The following is a 14030-nucleotide window of genomic DNA, read 5'->3' as shown; positions in this document are numbered from 1 at the left end:
TTCTTAAACTTGACAATCCAGTTTGAATGATATTTTCATGATATTGATCATATTTTGAAGCATTTCAATATCACACTAAAGCTGTCATATTTAAACTTTCAGGAATTCACAATCCAGCTGATTCTATGCAAGTACTAACAGAAAAGAACGGAACGCGTCGACTCAAGTTGCATTTGATGGACTTGATCAACTTTTGATCGAAGTCCCACAATTTGTCAACCACGCTGACGACCACGCTGACGACCACGCAGCCACGCAGGCGACCACGCAGAATTCTTCTTGCCCTAAACGGCGGAGTTTAGTTTGTGTTTTGTCAATGATCGTAATTCGTGACAGCCACGCGTCAATGGCCGAGTTACCTCATATTAATCAGTAGGTGCATCAAGACGGGACGCCCGCATCATGTCTTCCCGCAACGACCTATGTTCCGTTGTGTATAATGCATTTCGCGATCCCATTCCTCTCATCGGATCCGCTGAAGAAGTTCTTGGAAGTGTGAGGTGTGTCGGTAGTTCTTTGCGGACAGGTAGATATTGAGAACCTTCCTCTGGAGATGGGGAGTCGTCCTGGGTGCGGAAAGAATTGATTGGAGGTGCGGGTTTGGATTCTGGAGTCGTAAGTCTCACCTGACTTGGGATGGAAGCTCTTTCTGGGAAGAGGATCATTGAAAAGTGCGACATGTTTTGCCTACCTGGAGATGTACTTATGACCTCCGGCATCTCAAAATAGTAGACCGAATTTGAGGGTAGATACCCTTTCTTGTCATTGTACCGATCGTTAGTTGTGATTCCTCTGATTATGAGCACGTCACTTTAGTCCAGAATCGGGCCAGGCTGTTGTCCCTAAGCCTTGGACCGTTGGGAGTTCCTATTTGGGTGCGGGATCGTCAAGCGAAAGATGGAATAATGACATATTTCGGTCGCGTTCTTGAGTCCTAGCTTTGCGTTGAACAGGCCGTATCAGGATGTATTAGCGATCGAGAAACAGTTTCTGCTCACCGGAGACCAGTCGGGTAGGGATTGGTTCGAACTTGGGAATTTCCGGCTGTTCAGCGATTTTGCGGTACTGTTGTTTCTCGACTTTGAGACTGGAAGTAACGTGAACTGGGATGCAATATGAGTTCGCACTCAGGTAACGCACCTTATTCTCCTATTTTTGGCATTGTTTTTATGGTTTGTCTCTGAAAAGGAGCACCGTACGACGGTAAAGAGAAGAATGAGATTTCTTGTCTCAAGATATCAGAGGGGAAGGAGCCAACTGCCTGTGAGCAAAGTTTACCTATGCGGCCTTGTTTCCTGTACGGCGTCCTCTGGAACGATTAGCCCGAAATTTAAGTAAGCCGATATACATCAAGATACATACATCGTGAGAGCGAAGATTTTTTCTGCGACCGGAATTTGGTATTGCAGTCGGATAACGAAAACACAGATTCTGATATACCTAACAGGGGATTCTGCTACCGTTGAGATGAAGAAGGAGGGATGAGATATAATGTTCATGATACGGCGGCGTGCGGAATTAGACGAGCATGAAAGGGATAGAGAGCGAAAAGCCAGTGTAAGAACACGCGTGCATGGTTCCAGGGAAGCGAACGAAGAGCAAATAGAGCACCTCTGAACAGTACTCGTGCTTTGGGCTTGACGGTAGCATTTTGCCTAAGGAATCTCTAGATCGTAGACTTTCAGAAAGGGTCAGAAAATCTCAAAGCACAGAACCCAGAATACAAGGAACGCAGCCCGAAACCGGTACGAATCCCGCCGTGCGGCATCGGCAAGCGAGAAGATGTGTCATCAGCCCCTAATTGATGATGTCAGCCGATTACTTCCTTTTTACTCCCGCCCATGAGCTTTTCCAGTCCTCCTCGCAAACGCGTCAAGCTCGAGTCGCCCTCGCCACCACCAGAAGCACAAGACGAGGAGGAAGATAACTGCAGTATATGCCTGCAGTCCCTCGTTGACGGGACCGTTATTCCTACTTGTTCGCATGAGTTTTGCTTTGAGTGTCTTATTGTCTAGACTGGTGAGGTGACTTTTCGCATACCGTGGGTGCGTGTGCTGATGATTGGTGATTTAGAGCAATCAAGGAAGTGCCCGTTATGTGCTCAGACGATTGGGGAGTACCTCATCTATCGGATTCGCGGTATGATTATCAAAAGCATTACTTGGCGCCTCTCGAAGCCGGGATCATTGCCGTTACGTGCTGTGCCTGTCCGGGAACCTGAAGTACGAAGACGAAGGCGTAGGAGGGAGTGGGAGAGGCGAGACCAGGACGAGGCGGATAAGCTGGAGAGGTCGATAGAGAAGCGGCGGTGGGCGTACGAGCATGGGCTGTACGCCAAGGTGCGTCCATTATCTTTATGCTTGTGCCCGTCTCACGCCCTCGTAGCATGTAGCCTCGAACGGGTATACCAAGTACCGGCCGTACCCCACTCCAGCGCAGTTCGCTGCGAGCCAGGAGATGGTAAGCAAGACGACGATGTTTTTGCGGCGCGAGTTACGGGTGTGGGATGATCTGGACGTCGAGGTGCGGTTTTTACCTTCGACTCTTTTGTATGGACGACTGACGGGGATCATAGTTCTTCACAACGTTCACGATATCTCTCATGAAGTTGATTGATATACGGTCGAAGTCGGCTGTGAAGCTACTGGCGGAATTTTTGGACATTGATACGGGTGGGAGGGGTATGGCGGAGCATTTCGCACATGGTGAGTAGTTGTTACCTTATGAAAAGTGTTCTTTACTGAAGTGAGTAGAGGTTTATTCATACGTCAGGTCGCCGTTCAAGGATTTGTTCGTATATGATAGCGCCGTCCAGGTGAGCAATCACAGTTCAGTTTGTATATATATCTGTACTTAAAACTGCTTGACTAGTACGATATGCCTTCCGATGTGAGCTCGTCGGCAAGACCAAGACCAAGACCAAGACGATGGCGGGACAGACGAACACCCTCGCTAGAGCTCCAGGTCCAGATCCAGTTCGCCGACTCCCTGCAACCACCTTGCACTGTCATCACCTCGAGATTCCAGATGGCGCGAAGATGACATCTCGCCCATCCGGTCGATATCCTGGTCACCTTTGGGTCGACATTACCCTAGCGTGAGCAGAGCGTCATGTTGGAATTACTGTGGCTGTACGAGCCATCGGAATCAACCGGCTCCGAACCCGTTACGTACCGTACCCGCCGTTTTCTTTTCTTTACCGTTTACCTCCACGTCGACGTACATAGGCTAAACGAGTTGCTCTTATCGTCCCCCCCCCCGTGCTCGAATCTCAACACGTCATCCCCTTCAGCAGTGCGAGCGACTATACCCGATGACGTGGACGCACCTGCCTCGATTGCCGATATTGCTCAACCGTCCAGACCTCCAGATTTAAAGGGGAAATCAAGAGCTAGCGGCGAACCCCATGATGATACCTTCAGTGCTCCACTTGACGTGAAGGGAAAATCTAGGGCAAATACACCCCGTCTCTCTCCGGTACTCTCCAACGTACCCGAAACCTCATGCGTGCGGTCCAAGAAGCCTATTCGTACAGCTTTGAACTCCTTACGTGCACATCTGGGTGCGACTTCGGCGTCATTGTCGTCGAGTCCGAATTTACTCTCCCAGTTATCGTCCGGCGGTGAGAGTAGGAAAAGGGAGGATAACTCTGCTGATATGTCGTTGGGGGATAAATTGCGGGTTTTTCGTAATGTTGACCTTGGATATAGATGCGTCAGGTTAATATGAACGTTGGTTGGCTAGCAGGTGTGCTGCATTTGTTCGTGTACCGTTTCTTGTGCAAGACTGTCCGTCGTCCCCCTTTGACTGGCCGGCTCGATTATGTCGCCAGCTGAAGACTGAATCAAGCCCGGTATTTGGGGAAGAGAAGAGGGGCATGTCGTTCCGGCAGTGATGACCTTGCTGTTGTTTGTGTATTCAACTACGAAGCCTCAGTAAATCAATCCAAAGCTACCAATGAATACCTGCAGTGCTCAAAGGCAGACTTTCACCTGTACCCTCCAAACGTGGCTTTGGGTACGGGTCCGAATTCCCTCAGTGGGGCTGTTCGTTGGGAAGAACACAAATAGGGAGGATAAATTGTTGATATGCCGGAAGACCTCCTGACATATCGTCGAGCACGTTTGCTGAAGCATTTGTACGATTAGACTCAAACTGGACGAAGTTCATGACACCTTCTGGTTTGTATGGTCTCCATTCTCATTCACGAACTTTGATATCTGAAGGGTTTGAACGAGAGCCTGTGGTAGCTACTGTTAAAGGCTAAGATATAAGTGAGCTCATAGTCATTTCTTCGGAGGAATCACAACTCACCTCAGATCTTCTAGCTGCTGACTATCTTCGTCGAACCCCCGGCATCATAGATGGTAGGTACGACCGCTCGTTTATTACAGGCAAGATAAAACTCAATTTATTGCCATAGCAGGTGAGTGTTACCTGAATTTTGGAAGGTAACATGGAACAAATAAATGCGCACATTTAGTAAATAAAGAAAAAGGTACTATCTGAACCCAAACCGCATCCTAACCTTCATGCTCGGGTACCCGCAGGTTCAGGTTCAAGCCACTCTGAATCGCGGAACAGGCCTTCCGGCGTCAAGAGGCTGATGGCACATTGGTGTAAAGCAGTGGACTGCGTGCTCTTGCATCGAAATAGTGCTAGAAGCGCCATGCCTACCGCGTATATGTATGTTTAAACCTCTATCTTGAGGTGAATGTGTGAGCAAGAGCCGGGCTCACAGCATCGGATCAGATTTTCAACGGTATGCTCAGAGTACAGACTCATTTTTCCATTAAGGATATGGTACGTCTGTTTTTCCTGCATCCTTACAGGTTAGTAAATCGCTAATTTTGACGTTAAGATCACCTAAAAAATGGGAGATGGAACGACATCAAAGTGAAGTGACGAATCAGCATCAGCCTTGCTTGAGACTCGCGACCCTCGTCTTACAAGGTAGCTACATGAGAAGATCCTATTTCGTACTTGTCATATCTAGCATCATACTCAGGCATGAGACAATTCTATAGGACGGAAACATATCTTCTGATAACTGTGCTACCTACGTGTATATGGAACCGACAAGTACACACTATTATTTCCATCTTTCCGGTTATTTAAATCACTATCATCTCCAGGATGACAATTGTACGCAGCTCATACCACTTGGACCGTCTTTTCCGGACCAATGATTATCACTTCATCATTATCCACTCGTGTTTCACCGTCTTCCATTTTTGATCTCGGCAGGCGCTGTAAATGCCACGAATCCATATTATCACTTGATGGATACAGATCAGGGTCCCTAGATACAACCCGAAGAAGTATCAATGCTGGCGCGATTCCCTATTTCAAACCCCAGTAAGTGTTTTATCTTCAGCGAACCCATTTCAAACTTACAATGACAGACTCAAGGATCGCTGCTGGATACCTACTATACGGACTCTTCGTCGCTTCGAACACGATGAATACCACCAGGACAACAAGATACAGCCCGGATGATTCTACCAACATCTCTATGACGTGGTAATATGGGTTTGGCGTAAAGCATGGGGAATTCCTAGTGTTGCTGGCCTTAGCCAGACGGTACACGATGAGCGTGGTACACATGGCTGTTGTGGGCAGTCCCATAATGTAAAATGCCATTGACCAGTCGATTGAGTCCCCCTTTGAAATACTTATCTGCAAATAGTTCAAAGGTACCAGCTGCTGAAGGATGCTTAAAAGGCCAAATACTTGGATCACTGAGTGATTCGATTCTCCCAGACTAGAGTCCGGACTCTTACCTGTTGCGCATAGGGTGCATATGCAAGGAAGGGCGACGATCCTCCAGTTCCTTTCCCAGATAATCCAGCACCTCCAAATCTAATACGAATATCGATTCAGAACGTGGGTCTCCGGAAATTATTGCAGGAGACGTACGGTGACACACTCCGAGATCAGTGCATTGATGTTTCCGGCGATGATATTGATCATCAAGGCCCATATAGGGCTGCCAGTAGTCAGCCAACCCATGAGAGCGTGGTACCTTGTTTCTTCTGTCTCTCCATACGCTATGAATGCCCGCCTGATATAAAACCATCGCACGGCAATGTGCAACGTTGCCATGATGTACATGAACCCCGAGATCCCAGCGACGATCTTCACCTGCCACCTATAGATAGTTGTGCTCGACACTACAGCAGGAACTTCAAGTTTGATTGTGTTGGCTAGGATCAACTACGCACGGATTCGCAATAGTGCGATGGCAAGCACGGCTGTGTACATGCCTAGCTCATTGTAAGCTGCTGGATGACTGATTTAAATTAAAAATCTCACCGTGCGTTAGGGACTCGATGATAACTGCGTTGAACCAGGCATCAGAGTACTGCGTCGCGGATTTTTTGATAGATGCAAAATCGGAATCGATCTGAGACATTCTACGGAAGGTTAACAGCTGATTAGCGAGGAGGAAGGTGTGTGTTCATTTCGTGTGGAGACTCGACGTTTATTAGTGCGGAGCCGACATATTTTAGTCGCATTGTTCAGAGTGAGACTCCATCAAAGGTGTCGGTTTGAGCTCTTGTAGTGGCGCATCTTGGAAATATCACATCAGCCACACTGTATGTGTCTCAGACTTTCATTTGTCGGATGTCACAAACTGGGAGTCTTTGTACGTTTGGGTGGCGCGCAGTTCGGGATTTGATAGGGCATAGGAATATACCTGTTAATAGATTCAGCATCCTTTCGAGTTCAAACTCACAGCCATCGCACAGGTGATCGCGATGAGAAGAGTGGAAAGGTTCGAACGTTCGTTGTCCAGGAATGCTTCAGGTTGTCTAGACCGCATCTATGAGTGCAAATGGACGTGGCTATTAATGTGACCAAGCCGTCCTTTATATTTCTCAGACCCGTGATCCCTATTGCGGTGCACCAGTCGGTGAGTCATAGCATTCACAGAAAGTGATATTCTCAGAGTTACTGCGGAATGAATTTATGACTCTTGGAAATGCACTTGTATATGCTGTTCGAGTCGAGTCCATGACTGGTGGCTGGAACGACATTCTTCTTCAAATCAAGGTCAAGCTGAGGAGAATTGAACGTCATCGGATCTCGACTTGACTCTCCCGCACCGATTCCGCCAAACATCGGCAAGAGATATGTGTTAGCAGCATCTAAATGATGATGTTAGCACAGGAGTCTTCCTCGAACAACGCATCAAGCTAAAGCCGCCCTCGCCACTACTAGAAAACCAAGATGAAGAGAAAGATCACTGCAGCATATGCCCGCAGGTCCTGGTATATCGGGTCGTCATCCCGACTTGCTCGCATGAGTCTTGTCCCGTCGTCTAGACAGGTTCAGGACTTTTTTCGCATACAGTCAACGTTTGGCTGATAATGGATCTTTAAAATTAGAGCTATCAGGAAAGAGCCCTTCGGGCGCTCAGACGATCAGAGAGTACTGGATTCATCTGATCTGCCCGAGCTACGATTATCAAAAGCACTGTTTGGCGCCTCTTTTAAAGACAGGATTACTTCTGTTACGTGCTGCGCCGCTTCGGGAACCCGAGGTACGAAAGCACAGGTGAGAATGGGGTAGACGAGACCAGGTTGAGGCAGATAAGATAGACCGGTCGATAGAGAAACAGGTTGAGTGTATAGGCAAGATAAATAACGTTATCTTCGTTGAGACCAAAGTCTGTAACATCGACTGAAACACTGGTCCCTGTCATGAGCTCGCTCCTTGACAAACTCCGAGGTCCACAATCTCACTTGTTTGCACTCGTCGAAGATGGCTTCATGCACGGTGGCGGGGTGGGTTCGGTATAGATGTACCCAAGGAGAATGGCATGGCTACGGATGTCGCGGTCTTGGGCTGAGAGAGAGAAAGAAGTGTTAGTAAAGGGGAGAAAGGCGAGAGAAGGAGACGTACCTGCAGCCTTGGTTAAGGCGTTTGTCGCATACTTCGCACACATATGTTCTTATGCTGCTTAGTGAGGTGAGGCGATCACCACCACTGACACGACAATGCTCCCGTACTTGGAGGGGGGGCATTGTAGAGGTGATATGCGTGACGAGCCACCTTGATTCTCCATGTGGGTAATTTGCTCCCGTAGGAGCCAGTCTTGGGTAGGTATTGAGGATAACCTAGTAATAGTACCCGTCGTCCATACAAAAAGGTAATACTTGAGCCTGAGTTGATAAGAGAAAGTGCAGACTGACCTTCGATGTTAGCGCAACAATCGATTCGTCCGAAATGGTTCATGATGGTCGTCATGAGAATTGTGACAGATTCCTCAATGCTTTTGTTGGTGGCCAGGACGACGACGACGCCGGAGTCGGGGTTCTTGGGGACGATATTGCGCTAGAGTGTGACGGCATGGTGTGGGTCAGCAGCGTCTCCAGTAAGGTAGAGTCAGCGGACAGTGGATTCGGCCAAGGAGAGGGCAGTGGATTAGCTGGAGCCTTCCACAGTGCCGGTGATGAGGGCGACGTCAGATATGTGGAGGTTCACGATGACTATGGCGGCTTGTGGCCGGGCGGGGCTGGATGACTGGGGTGTGAAGTCAATGAACTGAAGGAACAATTAGGTAAAGATGCATAGAAAGGACTTGGACAACATACCTCATAACATTCCTATGTGGAAAGATCGGTACTACGCCGAATTCATAGACACGCACAGTCTTGAGATCGCCGTGAAACCCTCACATAATCCTCTCTGGGCAAAGCACATTCCTTCCCCGACGCACTTCACCGCTACTTACACGCATGTTCAATGCTCCTAACGTTTCCATCCTCGTCTCCTGTGATAAACGCGCACTAGCGAGCAAGATGTGTCATGCTAGAACACATAAGGTGTTATTGAGAGCTGTGAGCGATACGCTGCACGAATACCATTAGTTCTCAATACCGATAATTAGAATGCGGAGACGTACATCCAAAGTGCCAGGCACTCTGACATAATCTCTAACTCCGCCACACATAGACAACACATTCGGCTTCTTCACGACTTGGAATCTGGTGCTAACGTCGGTTGAAAAAGTTCGGTCGATACCAGCTCCAATGGTAAGACTTTTGCGACCGGTACCACAGAACGGGAGTAGTGTACCGACGTGTACTAGTAACGTAGTCGCGTAGTTGGCCTTTAGCGAACTGGTAATAACGAGAATGTATGCAGGCAGTGGTTGTGGGTCGCGGAGTTATCGGGGAGTATGCTGGTTCTCCCCCCAGATGCGTCTATGTCTGTCCTCCATCTCGCTCGCCGGAACAATTGGTCAGGCTGGGATAGTAAGAAGGAGGAAGGCGGGCGTTCGTGGGAGGAGAATCTACGCAGGCGAGAAGAAATTAGCTAACGAGAAGCGATGCAAAAATAGACTACGTACCCATGAACCTCAAGAGAACGCGTATGCATGTCACGGGTCTCGACCCTTGTTGAAGTCGTCGTCAAACATTGCTAAAGTCGTGCAGAAACGAAGGGATTGGAGAAGATGGCAGAGACTGGTACTGAATAACGATGTGTGGTAAAAATGAGAGGAAAGAAAGTGATCAAGAGCCGAGAACGGGCTTTGTCGAACACCAAGCATCCCCCGGGCCGTTTCCGGCATTCACTTTCATCCTTTCACTTCGACAAGGCAAAAATTTAAATAACACACGGGAAAGGAGCACACCTCATCCACTTATGGAAAAATGGTAGGCCAAAATTATGTACTTCCCATTTAGAGTCTTGACGACTTTCCAGTCTCGAAACAATGATAAACGCATTCTTCCCAGACGTGACTCTGATGGGAGGGCCTCTTTTTCACAGCGGCAGCAGCATGAAAGTACGCGTCATTTTCTCGACAATGCTTGATGCGAGAGATGCGTGCATCAACAGGCCCCGAGTTCAAGGGTTCCAGTTCAGCTGATATTCCATCCTACAGTCACGGTCCTGGGTAGATCTTTCTACGGCTAGTGCCAATCTTGTACAACTTCCACGGTAAAAAGTATTTACCTCCTTGACCCCAATCCCTACTAACCAACCTAGCCGTATTTCATAATTATCAATCCCACCTTGATTTGGGTCCTTTCCTGGCTTGTTAGGATGTGCGAATAGCCGAAACCACGAGTCTAACACTCATGAAAGTCGACAATGTGTACGCTGGTCCCTTTTGATTGTGTCTTGTCATAAACTCATACTTCGCAGGGTACTCCAAGGGGGTCCGAGATTTTTTTTTAATTACATTAAGCCCTCGTCTGACCGATCAACCGACCTCCGTGGAAATAACATACTCCGTATGGGCATAACATAGTGTATTGGTAAGCGCACTGCCACCCAGTACACAAAAGTTGCCGGTCATAGCTGGTCCCCCCTGCCGGAAAGGGAGAAGCGGTCTTTGTCGTGGACAACCTCAGCACCTTTCCTATGTCTTGTGTACATCCCTCCTAAGTCTTGGTGAGCTGGTATTAATTTGAAGGTGAAGGAAAGTCTTTTTTACATTGAAATATATTGTATTTATGCAATATCATACCTATGTACCCTCCAGAAGCACAAAAAAAATTCCATAGAGAATTTTTTTTAGGCAGCCTCAAAGGCGACCGACCGACCAACCCGGTGTTCCGGAACAACGGTCCGGAACCCCCTTGGGGTACTCTACCAGCGCCCAGTACCTAATAAGTACCAGTGCTAATTCCTCCTATCTGCTTCCTTGCTCACCATATGTTGAGGTTGAAGCCGATGTATGGTAGGTCGTATTTTATGACACCCTACACCTGTTTAAGTATCCAAAACCACCTTTTATCAACCATTGCAGGTAATCAATGTTCAGTCCCTTCATGTCTGGGTCCGCAAAGATCAGGGAATTGCCGAGACACTGAACCTGCCCCTGATGGCGCATTTACAGCAAGCCTTGAGCTTGTATGGATAATATAAGTCCATGCCAATACAGTAACACCCTCAGAATATATATAATAATCGATGACTACATACTAATGTCTTAGAAAAATAGAAAAGAACTCTACAAACCTCGGAAATTTGCTTCCAGTTGACTTCCAGTACAAAGCTGGACCCAAAATTGAGGTTGTGGTCGTGGAATTCTACATGGATGATGGAATCGCTCTGCCCCAATAGTGTGGTCATTCATCATGGCATGGGCATCGCCTTGTGGCATTTTTTTTTCCATGGTTGAAAACGTTAAGCTGGATTGAGCGCTATCTTGAGTCGGAGTGTCGTTGGTATGGCATCACAAGGCTGGGTTTCCTACAGATGAGCAAGAGTTGTATGTAGATAGCATCCTTCATCACATTGACCTTCGATCTGTGGCCTAGCGCTATTGAAGGTCGGCTCAAGTTTGATGTCAATCATGTGCATACTCAAAATTCAGCAACAAAGAATACCTTGGTATTCCCCGATGCTGCATCAGAGCCAGAGATGGCGACATTGACAGGAGAGAGCTTCGGTGGTGCCTTGAGATGATCCTCGCTGTTGGGAATTATATTGCTTTGTTTGTACATGGGTCCCATTGAGTAGTGCACTTCAAGTTATGACCCGCAACTGGTGAGTCCCAGTATCCTTCGTTTCTGATATCGTCTCTAGCTGCAGACTCAAATCTACCGTGACCGACGGCAAAAGATTAATACCCTTAGCCACAGATCCTTGATGAGCTGGCCTTCACATTAAATCATTTCTATTTCCCAACATTGCTTCGTTTCTAACCTGGTCAAGATTCTGCGACTTCAATTCCATACCGTGTTCCACTGAATAAAAGTAAGTTCTTTCCTACCTCACTCCATCCAATTTCATGCTGATAACAAATAGCGAACGTTAGAACAGAACTCCGCCCAATCATTTCAGCTGAAGGATATTGGAGTCGCGTCTACTAAAGGAAGACAAGCCTGTCATATTCACTGACGCTTTATGAGACAGGGAACCTTTATCCTCACTGTATCGTGCCCTGGTCTGCTAAAAAGGATGGGATAAATGTGACAGACACCTGCATCCTGGAGTCGTTGCTCTCCACAGAGAAACGGCGCTGGAATGAACTTTTTTAAACGACTCTTTCTAAACATGCAGCCTGGAACGAGCGCTAGTGCAAAGGAATGAAATTATGTTTTCATGGCACCCGCATGATTTGAGTGTCGGCATCGAGGTATGTTTCCTCCCTAGGGTATTCCGCCTACATATCTCTGACGAATGAAGAGTTAGTTATAGTTCTTCACGATACATATCTACTAGCTTGACTTTCTCTCTCGAATTTCGACCTGTCACTAGCTCTGTGGAAGGGGTGTGCTGTTCATATCTACCTATGATTTCTCCTTTTAACCGAGACTTGAGCGTTCCGGACTGGGACATGTTCAGGATATCCAGTCGATGCATGCCCATTTCATTTCTGAGTTGAAATTTGAAAGCAAATACGATTCACTGAAATGATTACATAGAGTGAGAGAAATTTCCCTGATAAAGTTACGGTTTATCAAATCAAGTATTATCCTTTTCAAATGCCCATATTTATGGTAATTAGTACGTTGAAGGGTATTCAGAAACTGAAACGCGTACCAAGGTCAGTAATCACTGATGTGCATCACCTTTTGTGCAGTTGCAAGACCTGAAACTGAAGAGGGATAGCTGGAAAAGTCTGAGCCTTCCTCTGCTATAAAATAAAAGAACATTTTCTGAACTCACTGATGAGGAGAATGTGGTAACATGGATATTGAGCTCCCTCTGAGGATCCCTCATCTTGAAGCCTTCTATCATCTGCGCCTCTGCCTCATTCCATGGCCAGTCTGGTGACATATTATAGAACGTGAGGTCTACGGTCTTTAGAGAAGGTATTCCATTAAGGGCCTCATTCATCTGCTTCCACAGGTCCCCATAGTTAGGTGTGGAGAGTGACGGCATATTCTTGACATCTATCTTCAGGCGTACGACTTTGAGAGCAGAGTCAGCTTCGATATCGCGGAAGGCTGTTATCCACCAGCCCAGGATAGATTTTGGCTCGTTGCTATTGTGATATACAGATATGTCGATCATAAGGGTGTTGACATGGGAAATGTGAAGTGTCAGAGTTGGAGATACTATGCTGATTGTCAGAATGCAAAAGACAACAAATGTTATGAGTACCTGTACTGGTATGGGTGATGTGGAAGGAAGGTAAAGCCTGCCCGGGGAGCATTTCATCCAGGAAACGGTTGAGTTGTTCGATGAGGGCAAGATTGGTGTGGGAAATCAGAATAAGTAAAGCATTGATGAGGACCAGATGGCTGACTGGTCCCAACCTCTGGGTAAACCAGAAGGTCCTGGGTTCAATCCCAGTGTAAGTCACAATTGGGAGGTTTAGTGGGTATTATGTAATGTTGAGTCCCACACTGTTTAGTAAAAAGCCATTTGTGCGTAAATGCATTCCTACCTGGCCTGATCGCGGTTAACACCGTGTGACTCAATGGCGTGGACCAGGAACGACTATGTCGGGCTTGTGCTCTACAATGTCTCAGAAAATGACTATGTCGGGGCTTGAGATAACCATGCCACTAAAAATAAAATAAAAATAAAAATAAAAAGTAAAGCATTGACTCTTTCCATGGAGATAGGGCACTGACGCGGTGAGAAGATTGATCCCAAAATGGTTCTGGCATCACTCTCAGCGTCAGTGATACTCAGGGAGGTCGGAGAAGGGACAACACCTATTACGACTTTACCCCTATTTTCCTTATCTTATCTTATCCTTATCCCTCGGAACCCCAGACCTACCTATCTTATCTCTCGGAACCATAATATTCTGCTGGCACACTCCTTACCCGTTTACCTGGTTGCCATCACCCCAGTTCACAGCTGCCACATCCCAGATGACCAACAACCCACATGCACCATCATGCTTCTTAGTAGTTGGACAGGAGTCAACCGCTAGTTGAGGGCAGTCTACGGGATGCAGCCCATTCAGACGGAGTCCCATGCAGATGCAGGTGATATGCGCTCTTTACTCTCATTTGTCAGGAGTGCACTTCTTTTAGTGTCCTCACTTCTCATTTTTTAAAAGGCACACTTCTCACTGCATGCTGATATGCCGTCTACGCGTTCACACC

General features: G+C 47.2%; 4 protein-coding genes across 4 annotated transcripts; 2 read left to right on the top strand and 2 right to left on the bottom strand.

The window, feature by feature from the left end:
- Window positions 1–1841: 1841 nt before the first annotated feature.
- EV420DRAFT_1650809 (uncharacterized protein) lies at window positions 1842–3101 on the top strand (the record flags this gene model as incomplete). The annotated part of the gene is made up of 7 exons (XM_060478501.1): window positions 1842–1964; window positions 2016–2339; window positions 2386–2523; window positions 2576–2705; window positions 2754–2815; window positions 2872–2889; window positions 2940–3101. The coding sequence occupies 7 exons, from the start codon at window positions 1842–1844 to the stop codon at window positions 3099–3101; spliced, it is 957 nt and encodes a 318-aa protein (XP_060323332.1).
- On the top strand, window positions 2834–3967 carry EV420DRAFT_1169699 (uncharacterized protein). Its single transcript, XM_060466187.1, has one exon. The coding sequence runs from the start codon at window positions 3112–3114 to the stop codon at window positions 3727–3729; it is 618 nt and encodes a 205-aa protein (XP_060323331.1). The 5' UTR covers window positions 2834–3111; the 3' UTR covers window positions 3730–3967.
- A 1187-nt stretch (window positions 3968–5154) lies between these two features.
- EV420DRAFT_1650808 (uncharacterized protein) lies at window positions 5155–6415 on the bottom strand (the record flags this gene model as incomplete). Its single annotated transcript, XM_060478500.1, has 6 exons — window positions 5155–5343; window positions 5398–5732; window positions 5784–5862; window positions 5920–6173; window positions 6225–6266; window positions 6316–6415. The coding sequence occupies 6 exons, from the start codon at window positions 6413–6415 to the stop codon at window positions 5155–5157; spliced, it is 999 nt and encodes a 332-aa protein (XP_060323330.1).
- Window positions 6416–12156: 5741 nt separating this feature from the next.
- On the bottom strand, window positions 12157–13123 carry EV420DRAFT_1486211 (uncharacterized protein; the record flags this gene model as incomplete). Its single annotated transcript, XM_060470363.1, has 5 exons — window positions 12157–12224; window positions 12255–12340; window positions 12537–12601; window positions 12634–13025; window positions 13072–13123. 5 exons carry the CDS (start codon window positions 13121–13123, stop codon window positions 12157–12159), a joined length of 663 nt encoding a protein of 220 aa, XP_060323329.1.
- Between the last annotated feature and the right edge of the window lie 907 nt (window positions 13124–14030).

The sequence above is a fragment of the Desarmillaria tabescens genome (assembly GCF_030435595.1).
Source record: "Desarmillaria tabescens strain CCBAS 213 chromosome Unknown EV420scaffold_83, whole genome shotgun sequence".
Classification (NCBI taxonomy): domain Eukaryota; kingdom Fungi; phylum Basidiomycota; class Agaricomycetes; order Agaricales; family Physalacriaceae; genus Desarmillaria; species Desarmillaria tabescens.
The sequence above is the reverse complement of the archived record's forward strand: the minus strand, read 5'-3'. Positions and strand labels throughout refer to the sequence as shown.

Bases quoted from the DNA above. Each gene is read 5' to 3' on its own strand.
- EV420DRAFT_1169699 (XM_060466187.1), top strand. From the start codon at position 3,112: ATGTTGGAATTACTGTGGCTGTACGAGCCATCGGAATCAACCGGCTCC.